This window comes from Sinocyclocheilus rhinocerous, unplaced genomic scaffold, assembly GCF_001515625.1.
Source record: "Sinocyclocheilus rhinocerous isolate Xijiao unplaced genomic scaffold, SAMN03320098_v1.1 scaffold273, whole genome shotgun sequence".
Taxonomy (NCBI): Eukaryota; Metazoa; Chordata; class Actinopteri; order Cypriniformes; family Cyprinidae; genus Sinocyclocheilus; species Sinocyclocheilus rhinocerous.
This window is the reverse complement of record NW_015656360.1, coordinates 2,923,519-2,939,115: the sequence shown is the minus strand read 5'-3', so window position 1 is coordinate 2,939,115 and position 15,597 is coordinate 2,923,519. Positions and strand designations below refer to the sequence as shown.

The 15,597-nt window shown below is 36.5% G+C and overlaps 1 protein-coding gene across 2 annotated transcripts in view; it reads left to right on the top strand.

Moving 5' to 3' along the window:
• The window catches only part of LOC107720067 (forkhead box protein K1-like), a 21,429-nt gene extending 5,832 nt beyond the window's left edge, over positions 1-15,597 (top strand). Inside the window, exons 2-9 of one of the 2 annotated variants that reach the window (XM_016527670.1) lie at positions 903-1,100; positions 6,580-6,736; positions 6,821-6,967; positions 7,069-7,262; positions 10,291-10,457; positions 11,703-11,960; positions 12,057-12,269; positions 13,568-15,597. In XM_016527670.1, coding sequence (XP_016383156.1) covers positions 903-1,100; positions 6,580-6,736; positions 6,821-6,967; positions 7,069-7,262; positions 10,291-10,457; positions 11,703-11,960; positions 12,057-12,269; positions 13,568-13,752 — 1,519 coding nt within the window. In that variant the 3' untranslated portion in view covers positions 13,753-15,597. The remainder of the gene's footprint in view (positions 1-902; positions 1,101-6,579; positions 6,737-6,820; positions 6,968-7,068; positions 7,263-10,290; positions 10,458-11,702; positions 11,961-12,056; positions 12,270-13,567) is intronic. The other variant, XM_016527671.1, reaches the window with a different exon arrangement.

The window sequence follows — 15,597 nt, the reverse complement described above, 5'->3', positions numbered from 1 at the left end:
CTACCGTTAAGTAACTTGTGCATTGTTTTACTTGTTTTTGACGTATCCGACCGAACTACAAACTTTCCAGTGATGTCTGTGAGAAAGGGATATTAACTCGACAAGCTTGTGCATGTGCGCCGCCGCGCGTTCAACCCACTCAGTGTGCTTTGCTGATCAGCTCGCACACATCAGCTATACAGGCATTAATACTGAATTTTAACATTATATTCATTGCATACATATACTTCGTAGACATCCTTAATCTCTAATAACCATTCTGCTGTCTGTTGTTCTGTTGTCGGTGTTTCTTTGTCTGAATACGGCACTTATCGCATGCTGTGTGGTATCGGTGTTTGGTATCGGGGCATTTTAACGAGTACGAGTACAAGAGCTCAGTATCGGGCCCGATACCGATACCAGTATCGGTATCGGTGCATCCCTAGCCAAAACACACATTAGATCACAATCGGAAGTTATTACAAACACGCAGTGGTGGTTTAAAGTGAGTTTTGAGTAAAAGCGTAGTATAAATCTTATAAATTGTCTTATATAGCATGATGCTACAGTGTGCATGAATGGTCATCCAACATGCGTTTTTGGTCGTGTAGTGTGGATGGTGATCTTTTCTGAAACGCAGTGGGAATGCCAGTATTGACAAGGATCAATACATTTACATTAGTGCCTTTTCGTCTTAAAACTGTGTTTTTACTGTATTGTTAATCAATGTATTGGTGAGCATAAGAGACTTCTTTCAAAAGCATAAAAAATCTTACCAACCCCAAACTTTTAAATGGTATGTCAAAAGTTGGTGTGTTTACTGGTTTGCAAGGTTTGATGGACAAAAAGCGCTTTCCACATATTTGCACTGATCTCATCAAATTTACTTTTATGCCTTAATGTGTCTGTGTCCTTCTCTACAGGTGCACATTTCGATTTCCCAGTACGGTGATAAAGATTCAGTTTACGGCGCTGTACCACAAGGCGACACAGAAGAAGGAGGCTCCTGTGTCCCCTGTGAGACCGCTTTACCCACAAATCTCTCCGCTGAAAATCAGCATTCCTGAAAATGACTTCAGAACTATGATGAGTCCCCTGCCTTCACCGACAGGAACTATTAGGTATGACTTCGTCTGAATGACCACGCACAGAAAAATTGTTTCATTAGAGAACCAGTTCTTTTGCAGATCTTTTTGAAAGTAGATTTTGTTCTTGTATTGTTGCTGAAATGCAAACTCAAGTTTTTGGTATAGAAATTAAAAAAAAAAAAAGCAAAAACTTGCAGCACAATATTGTATTTGCTGTGCAAAACTGCAGTATTGAAAAGATTATCAATAATTAGACAACAAAACAATAGGTTTTGCATATTCCTATTATTATGTCTGTAGTTTAAGCAAAAGTCAGATTTGAATGGGTTTCTAAAGTGCATTACTGCATTAATGCTGAAGCATCAGAATTTGCATGCAAAAGATGATGCTTGATTTTGATGGTTGTTTGAAGCTGTCAGGCTTCATTGTAAATGTAGTCAGATGCAATAGTGATGGGAAAAGCCTGCCCCTGGCGGCCTCTCTGCTCTTCTGCACCACGTGTGACTCTCAAAGTGAGCATGCTGTGTGCACATACCGTATATGGCATGTGCTGAGCTTGGAGCTCTCTGATTGGTCGGTCGGAAAGTGTTGTGGTTTGGTGTTTTGAGCCACAGATAGTTTCCTTTTTCCGAGGCCTCCAAACACCCCCCTCATCCCACTCCTTGGACTGTTTATACACCCAACACAAACAGACACATGCTTTCTACCCTTCCTGATTCCTCTTCCCTTACTGGGGGGAATATTTCCTTCTATTCAGCTCTACAAGCGTTGGAACCAGTTATCGACGGCTGAGCTGCACTTTCTACTGTAATATTTTTCTCTTGTAGGATACTGTCTGTGTGGAGTGATAGATTAGGGACATTTCCCAGATTGTCAGCCTGCTGCACAAACAGCAGATGTGCGTAAAGCTTTAAATTCCACACACATGGAGCTACTTGAGCGACTGCCATGTACAATACAACCAGCAATATCAGCCTTTCCTTTGCACATATTTGACCCCACTGTCTGTTTTCCTGACTTTTTGTAATGAATAGAATAGTATAATTTTGATAAGGTGATAACACTTTACAATGAGGTTAACATCAGTTATGCAGAAGTATCATAAACTAACATTGAGCAACCTTTTTACAGCATTTATTAATCTACAATAATGTTATAGATATACTGCTGTTCTTTGTTAATTGATGTTTGTTGATGATAATACATTAAGTATTGTTAATTTATATTATACACTATCATCTAAAAGTTTGGTGTCTGTAGGATAAAAAAAAAAGTTTTTAATGAAGTCTCTTATGCTCACCAAGACTGCATTTATTTGATAGAAAATAACAGTACAGACAGTAATATTGTGAAATATTATTACTATTTAAAAGAACTGTATTTTTTAAAGGGGTCCTATTATGCTTTTTCAACTGTAGTTAGTCTGTAATGTTGCTGTTTGAGCATAAAAAAGATCTGCAAAGTTACAAAGCTCAAAGTCCACTTCAAAAGGAGATATTTTATTTAACAGAAATTACAGAATCAGAAATAACAGAAACTTTTCAAAAACTACAACGAACGACTCGTTTGGACTACAACACATATTTTCTGGGATTTGTGATATCACAAAGATCGACGAATGGGACGAGACCTGGTAATGAGTGTTATCACTATGTAAAACAAAATCAAGACTTTGTAAAAGAGCATAATAGGACCCCTTTAAAATATATTTTAAAATGTAATTTATTCCTGTGATGTCATTACTCCAGTCAGTCAGTGTCACATGATCCTTCAGATATCATTCTAATATATTTTAGGGACAGTGATACATTTTTTAAAAAGTATTCTTCGATGAATAGAAAGTTCAAAAAAACAAAATCAAGACTTTGTAAAAGAGCATAATAGGACCCCTTTAAAATATATTTTAAAATGTAATTCCTGCCTGTGATGTCATTACTCCAGTCAGTCAGTGTCACATGATCCTTCAGATATCATTCTAATATGCTGATTTTAGGGATGCATGATATTGGATTTTTGCTGATAGCCGATATGCGGATTTGAACTGAGATGAACTCTTTTTTTTTTAAGCCAATAGCGATAAATTTCCTTTTGTTTGGAAACAACACCAAGTCTCTCCTGTGCAGATATTATAATCAAATTAATTTTAATTTTGGTTAGTTTTAACAAAAACTTGCTCGTTATAATTAAATGAACAACAATGAAGTTATTTTATACGACAGTACAATGTAAGCTTTGAAAATAACTATTAATCAACTATAAATCAATCACTGCATTTTTTTTCCAGACAGATGCAGTGGTAACATGAACATTTTATTTGAAGATTGAACATTTGTAGATGGTCTAAAGCAAACGAGTTGTAAAAATTCTGAAAATCTTTGAGCTCTTTGTATTTAAGTTTTCATAATTTCAAAATTTTTGTATTTTACTTTCATTTTATAACAAGTAGGCCAACAGCGCCCCCTAAGTGAATAAAACGCCTTACCGGAGGGGCCTTGGACCTAGCTGCACGCGCTAGTGACTGCTGACTCTTATCGCACAAAGGATGCATCATTCTGTACTTGCATTCTCAGATTAAATGTGGCGATCCAAAACAGTGAATCTAATCATCATTCAGGAAAAAGTTCACTTCAAGAATGACGTGTTCTTATCACTATCACACCCTGAGCACATGCGAGTTATTCATCTTATCGGCAAGGCATATTGGCATCATTTTTCATGGGGCCGATGCCGATATTTATGTTTTAAGCCATTATCCACCGCTTCCTATAACATTTCCGATAATATTGTGCATCCCTACCTGATTTGCTGCTCAAGAAACATTTTTTATTATTAGCAGTGTTTTCAGGAATCTTTTATGAATAGAAAGTTCATAAGAAAGCATCTATTTTCAATATTTAAATATTTTGTTTAAAATACTTATATATCCTTACTGTAACTTCTGATTAATTGAATGCATCCTTGCTGGATAAAAGTATTGATTAAAAAAAATCTTACCAACCTCAAACTTTTGAATGATAGTTTATACTATAGAAATTAACATTAATACATGTTGAAAAAGTATTTGTCATTCATTCTTAGTTCATAATTACATTACATAGATAATGTCAAATATTTTAACCTTATTGTAAAGTGTTACCAATAAAACTAGATGTTGGGTTGAATTTGGGGTGAATTATTATTCTTTTTTTTTATTCAGAAAAGATTTCTGTTAGTTAAATGGGTTAATGATCAATTGGTTAAATAGTTGTCTTCTGTAAATCATTACTGCACATGACCTTTTGGAATCACGTGGCTGTGCTTCACCAACCTTCACTGTTTATACTGCAGTATGTTTTGAACTTGAGCACTAAAAGTGGCGGCATGTTATTGCTTTTAATATAAATGCAATGCGTAATGCATATTTGTTGACCCAAAACAGGTTTCAGTGAGTTCATCACATCAAATCTAGTAAACTGGTCAGTTCTGAAAGGCTCTTGGACAGTAAATATAAATATAACCCAGAATGTGTGAAATATATCTTGACTTACAGTGAAATTTAAAAAAAATAATTTTAATAATATAATATTTAATACAATTCTTTGATTATTTTTGTATTTCTTGTTCACTTTTGTGCCATAAACAATGTTGTTACTGTGTTGTATCATCATTTGAAGCCTAATGTAAAATCTGGGTCATTTAATTTGATTTTGATCCCATTGGGATCCTTTGGGATTGTTTCCATTTTATGATATAAACTCCAATAGAAATTCCTTTAGTTTTTTATTTGAACTAGGATGTACATTTTGCTTTTGAATAATTGTATTTATTTTTTACATATAGTTGATACACATTTAGTATAGAAGTTTCAGTTTTAGTACAGAAGTTTCAGGCTGTATTTTTTGCTTGTCCTTAAGTTGTTTTTGTAATACGGTCCAGCTGTTGTGAAAATGCTGCCTCAGGACTGGACTTCAACCCAAAGCACCCCGCCCGCTGTGCCCTCATGCACACAATTGCCTTCCCCCGGCCGGCCGCTCAGAGAGGCCTGTTTGTCTCTGCCCTCAATGGAGCCTGCAGCACAACAGCCTTATCTGAGCGCTCTGCTGTGCCCTGCTGTCAGAAAGCCAGTGGTAAAAAAATAACACAGCGAGTGAAGGAATAGTGGGGTGTGTCCGTGTTACGGGAGATTTACTGAACTGTTGACAATAAACGACAGCCTTAAAATAGCATGGCTCAGGATGTCTTTCTGTCACTATCAGTCTAAATAATAGAGTTATTATCGTTACATTTCGGAAAACCCTGCGGCTAATGGCTCAGTAATTATTTTGTTTGTTTATTTGAACAGTTGGGTTTATAAGGCACAGGGCCACCTACTGGCACATTGTTTTTTTATGTCGGGTGCATAACAAGGGTTATAATATGGGTTATAATGTTGTGGGTTATTTTCAACGTGTGTGTAATCTGCTGTCAGTTACCACAGGCAGTCAATTCAACATGTCCCTCAGTCTGTAAAAACAAACGGGAAACATGTTTATACTGACACAACAATACACTTAAAATCGGGGCTAGAAGGCAAGCAAGTCAGAGGGTTAAAAAGCAGAAACTTGAAGCTTGGATTTTTGCACAAAAAAGTTACTTATTCTGTAAAGTGTTGATTGGGACGGCTGTTCTAGATGGATGTGGTTGTTCTGGTTGTGTGGTACTATTTTATGCAAACAGTGCTTTATCTAGAGATTCACAGTAAACTGGGACCATTAAGTTTTTTCTAGTTGATATTGACTATTTATTGGTCGATATTGGATGTTTAGTAGTCTAAAAAAGGGTCAAGATTTGCAATATTGGCCACAACATGAAAATTACCTATTGGCTTAGTGATAATAACCAGGTTTACTTTCTCTGCTGGTCGTGACATGTTTACATAAGTACTTTTTTTTTTTTTGGTTGTACACTATCATTCAAAAGTTTTGTTTTTTCTTTTGAAAGAAATTAATACCTTTATGTAGCAAGAATGCATTAAATTCATCGAAAGTGACAGTGAAGACATTTATAATGTTACAAAATATTTATATTTCAAATGCTGGTCTTTGGAACTTTCTGTTCATCAAAGGATCCCGAAAAAAAAGTGTCACTGTTTTCGCCAAAATAATTAAGCAGCACAATTGTAGTCCAATATTGATAACAATAAGAAATGTTTCTTGAGCAGTACATCAGCATATTAGAATGATTTCTGAAGGATCATGTGACTCTGAAGACTGGAGTAATGATGCTGAAAATTCAGCTTTGCAATTAAAGGAATAGATTACATCTTAAAATATATGAAAATATAAAACAGTTATTTAAATTGCAATAATAGTACTGTTTTACAGGTTTTTTTAATCAATTAAATGCAGCCTTCGTGAGCACTAACGATTGCCTTTAAACCTTAACATTTAACTGGAATATAATAATAATCAGGCATATTCCTTTAATCTCTGATCTTCTTGGACTGTTATAGATGATGACCTCACACCTTTCTGCTCATCTTTTCTCCACCCAGCGTTCCCAATTCCTGCCCAGCGAGCCCTCGGGGTGCAGGTTCCTCGGGATACCGCTACGGGCACAACATCACCTCAGATCTCCAGCTGGCAGCAGAGTTCGCAGCCAAAGCTGTGTCAGAACAGCGCGCTGAAGCCACAGGAGGAGACAGTCCTAAGGTAAGAGCCTCCAGCATCCTAATGCATGTCAGTGTCGATATCAGTGTGTTTGTTCCGAACATTCACTGTCCGCTATTCCTTCAGGATGAGTCCAAACCACCATACTCGTACGCTCAGCTGATAGTCCAGGCCATCTCGTCTGCACCGGACAGACAGCTAACACTAAGTGGCATCTACGCTCACATCACCAAGCATTATCCCTACTACAGGACGGCCGACAAAGGCTGGCAGGTCAGTTTATTTGCGAAAATTGTTGTCTGTTCTTCTGTCATGTTTGTGTGCTAATTTGGTCTCAATTATAAATCTCAATTATAAATCTCATTTCGCTCCAGAACTCCATTAGACACAACCTGTCTCTGAACCGCTACTTTATTAAAGTGCCGCGCTCACAGGAAGAGCCAGGCAAAGGTTCGTTCTGGCGTGTGGACCCCTCATCGGAGTCCAAGTTGGTGGAGCAGGCCTTTAGAAAGCGCCGGCAGAGAGGAGTGTCCTGCTTCCGCACACCCTTCGGCCCGCTGTCCTCAAGGTGAGATGATTTAGACCCCCGCTTTTACTCTGCATGCACCCACCGTCCCCTTAAAACACTCACACTGTCTGATGTAATAGAAGCCTGCTTAGCCTATTCTGTTTCCCTTTTTATTCCCCTTCTGTCTGTTTCTTCACTGGGCAGAACAAAGTAAGTCTGTCACCTCTTTGTATTTGATTCGTTTCATTTGTTCGTTAAGGAGTCATTTGGTAAAGCAGCATCAGTCACACAGTCATCCTTGTGCTCTCTGCCTTTAACACTCTGTATAATCTTGCATTAAACTTGGGTCCAGAATTGATTGTACTGCATGATTTAAAATAGGGCTGGGCGATATGGGCAAAAAAATGATCACAATAAAAAAATTTCATATTAGTCGATATCGATAATTATCACGATACATTTCAGATCTTTATTTCTTTCAAGTTTAAATCAGATTTTTGCTTCTAAGTGGAAGTTGTATAAAGCAGACCATTAATTGTAGTTTCAAACTACTCTTTATGGTCAGAACATGACAAACACTTTGTTTTATGTTACACTTTTCCAGTCATTTTTCCTTAATAAAATAAATATCTTAATAGAACATTTTTTTTCGTAGTTTCTGCATGTTCTAATGAAAATCATGAAAAAGGTTTGTTTTGTCTGACTTTGATGATGCATATCTTCAGCACAGTTAGCAGTGCAGCCTGCAATTACAGGATATTAATATTATTATATTAATAATATAAAAATGTTTGTCTCTTATGCACATTTGACAGTAGCTAGTAGTAGCTTGAGTAAGGATGCAGATGTAAATTTATGTTCTTTATCAAAAACAGTAACATCTGTAAAAAATATAACCTCATTTTTATTCTGACTGTTTGAGTTTTATTCAAATGAACCATTGGTCTTCCATAGTAGCATACATTTAGATCATGATAACCACAGTTAAAACCACACATATAATCCCATGGTAAAAATGTAACTATATGGTTTCTAGGTATTTGTATGAAAAACAGTAGTCTAAATACATTTAGTATAAATGCACAAATGCTATAGCTTAATCACAAAAAATATTGTAATTATATTCCATTACTCCTTTAATACATTTAATGCATGTTTACATTAATAATATAATAGAATTCAGTATGAATATCCCACATTTCTGGCACAATACCATGGTGCGGTTAGTGTAACTACAGTAAATGTACGGTAACTGATGGCAATTTGTAGATTGAAAAGCTTTCTGACTGTATCGTAGTGCACAGTGTTTCTGCTGTTTGTCAGCGCTGTTTCATCTGGCTTTAAAGGTCCCCTGAAATGCTTAGAAACAGGCAGCGTTACTCTGTGTTGACATCATTTTAACTGAAACAGGAAGACAGGGCGGGACATATCAAGCAGCCCCGCCCCTTTTTAAAATAGCCAATAGTGTTCGTTTATATCACAGCTTGGGCTAGAGCCGTTCAGAGCCGTTGAGCTCCGTAAAGCCGCATTTGACAGGGTATGCCAGCCACAATCTCATTCATATTGCTATAAAATATAGCATTCTGTGTAGAATTCAAATAGCTCCGATACATTTTGTGGTCTGCGCCGACTCGCGCATGTGATCCGCTCCGTGCTATCGTGTCTCTGGACCGGAGCAGAGTGTGTGTGCGGTGCGGTGGTTAGCGTGACACAGCGCGAAACCAGACTTATTTTTTTCCTCAATGGAAAGCATATTTACACTGTTTGAATCGTTCCCTGTCCCCTATATAGTGCACTACGTGCCATTCACTGTACAGAAAATACTAATTCTGTGGACAAGTGACCGATTTCAGCCGCGGCTTCAGCGTCTATTTTATAGTGTAGGGGGCGGGCGCTTCGGATTCTAGAGAGCATTTGATTGGACAGAAAGTTTGATGAGAAGCTGAAGTACGATGTGACGTCAAAAAAATCGTTGAGCCGTTTTGGCGGAAGTGACGAACTGAAAGCTTTGAATGCTTATATCTTCTAAATGCGAATTTTGTCACTGTTTTGGAACACACTGCCTTATAGATAACCTTAAGACTAACATATTGATACTAACACCCAAAAAAATAAAATTTTGATTTAATGGGGACTTTAAACTAGTTTAAATCACAGAGTCATTTGGGTTTGTCACTGAATTCAAGCGCTTCTCACTGGATCTCACAGCGCTGTTTAGTGTCATGTGACTGAGACTCATCAGTGAGTAAACGCATCTGCTCTAGTGAGCTCGCGCTGCGCTGCCTTTGAACTTTGAGCCGAGCAGATAAATGCTCCGTTGAGCGATTCAAATGAGTCACACTGTTTCATTCTGCTTATAGCACATAAACATTATATCGAACATTTATCCAACTCTTATCATTTTATCGAGGAAAATTAAATTGCGATAATTATCGTTATCGTTTTATCCACTACACCTAATATAACATTGAAAATTGCAGTGTTTTAGTATTTTAGTAGGAGGTACCACTCCACTAGGAGACTGGCTGATGGGATCCTACAAGACATTCACAGATTAATAATTCATTTATCTTAGGATCAACTAACTCTGTCAGTGTCAAGAAAACTATATCAGTGTCAATTTAAGTTTTAGTGTTACCATAGTAATGTAATGTCATGGCAGTTAATGTAAGACACCCCCATCTAAAATTGGCTAATGAGTTGCCACCTATTTAGAGGCAATAAAGTGTCCCATTTCTGCACCCCTGTTGGCACCAAACAGAATTGTGTCTATATTGATTGTTTCCAAACAGGATTCCCAAACCATTATTTGCTAGTGTCACCCCAAAACTCACACTGCTCAAACAAAAAGAGCAGTGTTTTGAAAGCTTCTCCCTCAAAAAAATTCACACTCATTTCTTAAAGTTGTTAAAAGTTTAACATTGGAAAATGTTTCCATTCAAATTGTCCAACTTTAGGCAGGTGAGGCAAAAAGTTATTTTTGGACCCTGCTTGGCGAGTAACATCTGAACAAGTATGTGTAGCATTCACAGTGTGTGTGAGAGTTTCTGTGTGGCGTGTGACTGACAGATCATTATGTTGGTTTCAGGAGTGCTCCAGCATCTCCCACCCACTCCAGCCTCTTCTCTCCACACTCGAGTGGCCTCCAGACCCCTGAGTGTCTGTCACGCGAAGGATCACCAATGTCTCATGAGCATGACTTTGGTTCTAAGCTTGCTTCTGTGCCCGAGTACCGATACTCCCAGAGTGCACCAGGTGAGCGCGTTTCCTTTTATAGCACAGCAGTACTGACTGACTGCACAGCAGTGTGCGTGACTAGCAGTGTTTGGATATAAAGTCTCCAAACAGAAACAATACTAACTTACCTACATTTTTTCAGTAGTATGTTTTTCAGTATAGTATAGTTTTTCAGCTGTTGTCTTTCAGTGTTTTTGTAGCTTGACTAAATGTCAAGTCAAATTTATTTGTATAGCACTTTTCACAATACAAATCGTTAAAGAGGCTTTACACAAAATCATGATGTTAATGTTTATAATATCTTAACAGCTTCATGCCTTATAGCCACATTTAGCAGGTTAGAACAATAATATGAAGTTCACATTTTGTGATGACATAAACAATCCAGTAGTTTTGATTTGCTGTATATTATATATTATATATCGCCCTACTAAGCTAACTTTATATTTTGTGATTGATATAAACAGTCACACAGCTGAGATATGCTATACACTATATATTGCTTTACATGAGTATGCTGTATGTATGCAGGTAAAGTAGGATATACTATATATCCAATATTAATGTATCGCTGGGCATTAATATAGCAGTTGACAATCAAGCAGATGAGATTTGCTATATATTATATATGGCTTAACGTGAGTGTACTGTTTGTATCCGGGTAAGAATGGAAATACTTATAGTAGATGTAAAATCTGTTATTAATGATTAATTTTGAATTATTTTGAGTTAATTAAAAATGTCACATTGTATTGCACACAACCTTACAAGTTCTTTGAATCCTTCATTTGGTTAGTTTCAATAAACTGGTTGAAATTAGTTGTCATCACTTTTCCAGGAAGTTTTCCCAGAAGTTCCTGTATAGCATTTTGTGTATTTTTTTGCACTGTATTACCATTTTATTTATTAAAAAAAAATTTTTTTTTTAGTTGCATACGGGTGAAATGTATTATTATTTTTTTGCGTTGTTTAAGAGTAATGTACTTGTGTAATTGAACCTCATTGTTTTATGCCTGTTTTGTTTTTTGTTTTGGTTTGATTTGTTATGGTATGGTTTTGTATTTTGTTTTGTTTTGTTTTTCATTTGGGTTCATTTTGTTTTATTTGTTTGTTTTATTTAGTTTTTTGTGTTTTGTTATAACTTATGGTGTCGCTAACTACTTTTTATATCTATGCTATCTTAGCAAGCTACTAGTTCAAAGTCACTTCTCAAGCCCTAAATATATTTTTCTCGGACTCTCTATGATTCCTCTTGTCTCTCAGGCTCTCCAGTGAGCGCTCAGCCTGTAATCATGGCTGTACCACCTCAGTCCTCAGCCGTGTTACCCAAGCCTGTGGCTTACATGCCGGCCTCCATCATTAGCTCCTCCCAGGCCTCTGGTCAGGCCATCCATGTGGTGCAGCAGGCACCAGCTGTCACCATGGTCCGTGTATTGACCACCTCGACCAGCTCCCCCAATGGCTACATCCTGGCTAACACCACCTCATCAGGCTCTGGAGAGGGACCTGGAGATCAAAGAGGTACAACTTCCCATTTCTTCTTTTTGATTGCAGAGAAATTTTTCGCAAAATCTACATGGATACCAAGTTTTTAAAATTTGCACTCTCTGTGAACAGGCCTTAACAGTCTGTCTATGGTCTGTGTAGGTGCAGTGGAGGAGATGCCTGTGGTTGGCAGTAGAGTGATTCAGGCTGTAGGGAGTCACATAAGCTCGGCCAATAGGGGGCAGCAGAGCTACACTGTTGTCCAGCAGAGCGGCATTCACCAGCTTCCTGTGCAGACCATTGCTCAGAATGGCAAACATGCTCTTCCTGTCACCAGTGCTTACGGTATGTGTGCATTGTTCTGAAGTCTGTACATTTGAAATTTACAGTGCATGATTATTTTCTAACTTGCTTTAAATGTAAAGATCGTGACACTTTTTTGTCCAGATCTATTAATTCACTGAAAAATACATAGAAATGCAATTCATGCATGCAATGATTTGATACAACCTTTCTATCATGAGTTTGATTCATTTTGTGAAATTTTTCCCAAATTCTTTTTTTTTTTTAATGTTTTGAAATTCTTGAAAAAAAAGTTTTTAAAAAGTAGTTAAAGACAAAGCTGCTTATTTAAAAATCTGCCACTAAAACTAAACCTAAAACCATGTAATTTTCATTCAAATTAAATAAACATTAACTGAAATAAAATAAAAAACTTTAACTTATTTTATTTCAGTTAGTTGCCAAGGCAGCATTTTTCATTTTCATTTAGTTTTAGTTAAAAACTAAATAAACTAAAACTAACTAAATAAATTTAAAATGAAAATGGAGAATATAGAATCAGAATTTGAAAAAAACTATAACAGTGTATCAATGATACTAAAATAACACCAAATAAAATCAAACTAAATAAAACACAAAATGAAATTACTATCAAATTAAAATGAAAACAGAAAATATAAAAATCAAATCAAATTCAAAATATGAAATAACCTATAACCGTTATGATGCTATGATGTTAGTGATGCTAAAATAACACAGTCATGATGTAATCAACATGAAGGGGAAAAAAAACTAAAACTTAATATTATAGGATTCCTGCAGACCCTCATGACTGTGTCTGTAAGTCTTTTAAAATATCAGATAATTTGACCTTTTTATGACCAGGCAAGATTAGTTCAGGTTGTAAAATGTCATGTGGTGCCACTTCCCCAAAACTTACTGATATTTATGAAACTCATCTGACTGTTAAACATATTCCTGTGGACTGTACGGTTTCTACTCAAGATGTTTAACTGATGTATTTAAAAAAGTATCACCTGAATGCATTGTATAATTTTAAATGTCTTGTATGGTTTTTTGTTAATAGCATGATTTTTGTTATATACTTTGTTCTGATTCTGACATGGCATTAAAAAAGAATGAATAAATACTGATATTGATGAATGATTATTACTTTTAGCTTCTTAGTTATACATTTTATTTATTTATTTATTGGAAATGATACAAAAGTGTTGACAATCACGAATACAAAGCCAGCATGAAAACAAAGTGTACGTTTGTTTTAAACCAGACTACATTTTTCTGTTACTTGTCAATGATCTGTAACCAATTTCTTTGTGTTGTCATCTCTTTGCCCTCAGCTCTTACCAGTCCTCTTCAGATCTTGGCTGCGCAGGCTTCAACATCCCCACCTGTGCTGGTCAACAGGCCCTCCAGCATGGAACCCGACGAGCCCGAGCCCAAACGGCCCAAAATGGAGGAGGACAGTGTCGCTCCGGTCCCTCAGCCTGTAATTGTTGCAATGAACCAAGAGGCCAGCGAATGAATGAGTGAGTGAGCGAGTGAGCCGTTGACCGATCTTTAAAGCACGTCTCGCAATGTCGTTAAACATATTGAGGGAAACGTGTTTGGTTTTCTTTAAAACAAGAACTTCAAAGTTTTGTAAACGCACGGCACAGGTAACTGATCGAATGTCTCTGTAAGAAGAGGTTGTTGTTTCATGGGGGTAAATTCATTGAGCTACATCTGGCAGCATTAAAATTCAATGCTCACAGTTTTAATTTTGTAGGGGTTTTTAATCTTGTAAGAATGTTTGAAAGAAGTATGAAGAGAGGTGCATGTGCTTAAAGACACCAGCTAGGCATGTGCGCCCAGGTAGTTCCTCACAAGGTACAGCTGAGAGAGTTCTTCTTTTCGGGATGGGGTGGGACCAATACCTATGCAGCAGCTATTACAGTCTGAGACCAGGAGTGTCTCTGAATGAAGCAGTATATAAAAAGGGTCACGGGAAGCTGTGCGTCTCTGCAGTTACCTGTGTGGCCTTTGTGAGGATTTATTTATCTCTCTGTTTAAAAGAAAAAAGGCTATCTTTAATGAAATAAGATTGTTACAACTCAAAGCAGAAATGAATAGATATAATAGAGGCCTTTTCTAGCTGGAGTTCTTTAACCTACATTATTATAGTGTACAATATATTTTTCTGTGGAGGATTCTTACCTTTCTTGCTTACTACAAAGAGAAATGTCTAGAAATATTCTAATTTCTTAATTGGTCTATGTTTAGCACAACAATTAAAAAGAACTCAATGAATGTAAGTACCATTTGTTTGTTTATTTGTTTTGACTCATGGCACCCACTTTTGACCTAAACAATATATTAAACCATTAGAATGTGTATGTAGATACATTTGTGATGTTTTGTGTTAAAAAAGGAAAGTAGCTCAGTCGTATCTGTCCATCCCGATTAGCACTTGGCCAAAATTCTGCTCCCTAAATATCTTAAGCATCATAATCCCGATTGCATCAGTGGATGAATGCAAGCACATGATACGTTGCTGATGTCAACCAAATGCTTTTCCAGACCTAGGAATGTAACTGTTCATATTGATTGTTGCAGAGGCTGTTTCTTCACTGACGTTCTGTGATCACTTAATCACAGAAGCCACTAAATGAATGTTCAGTATTTTCAAGAAACTTATTTCTTAGTAATATACACAAAGTCAGCCTTTTACTGAGACTTTCTAGTTTTACTAAGAGAAGAGTAAATATATATTGTTAGAATTATTCAAATGTGTTTTCAAGACAATCACTAACAGGATTCAGTTCAGTAACCGCTTTGTATGTTGCAAATTATACACACCACAAATGTGGAGTAAAGTGAGCTACCGATAGCTTCTTTGTATTAGTGTAGTTGTACAGTGACAGCCGTACAGTGTTCCTTTTAAATCGAAATCTTAACAGACCAAATGCATATCCTCAACATTAGTGCCTTAGTGCTCCACTTCTTTCAGGACTAAATAAAATAAATGATAGTAGTGATGTACTACTTAAAGACAACAACATCAAAAAAAATGAACAACAGCATCCTGCCTGTGTAACAATGTCTAGAACCTTAGAAGAAAAGGTGAGATGATGAATCATATTGTGACTGGAATTGACTAAGCAATATGATAAAAGTACACAGGAAATGAAATCTAGATGTTCTTTATTTTTTTGACCAGTGAGGTTTTGCATCATTTGCAAGCTTTTATTGATGCAGAACTTCTTATAGCTCAGTAGACTAATGTATAAATCAAGAGGAATCTGTCTGTAAACAGAAAAGTCTTTTGGTGAATTTAAAGGAATAGTTCACCCAACTAAAATTTACTGAAAATTTACAGACTCTTAGGCCA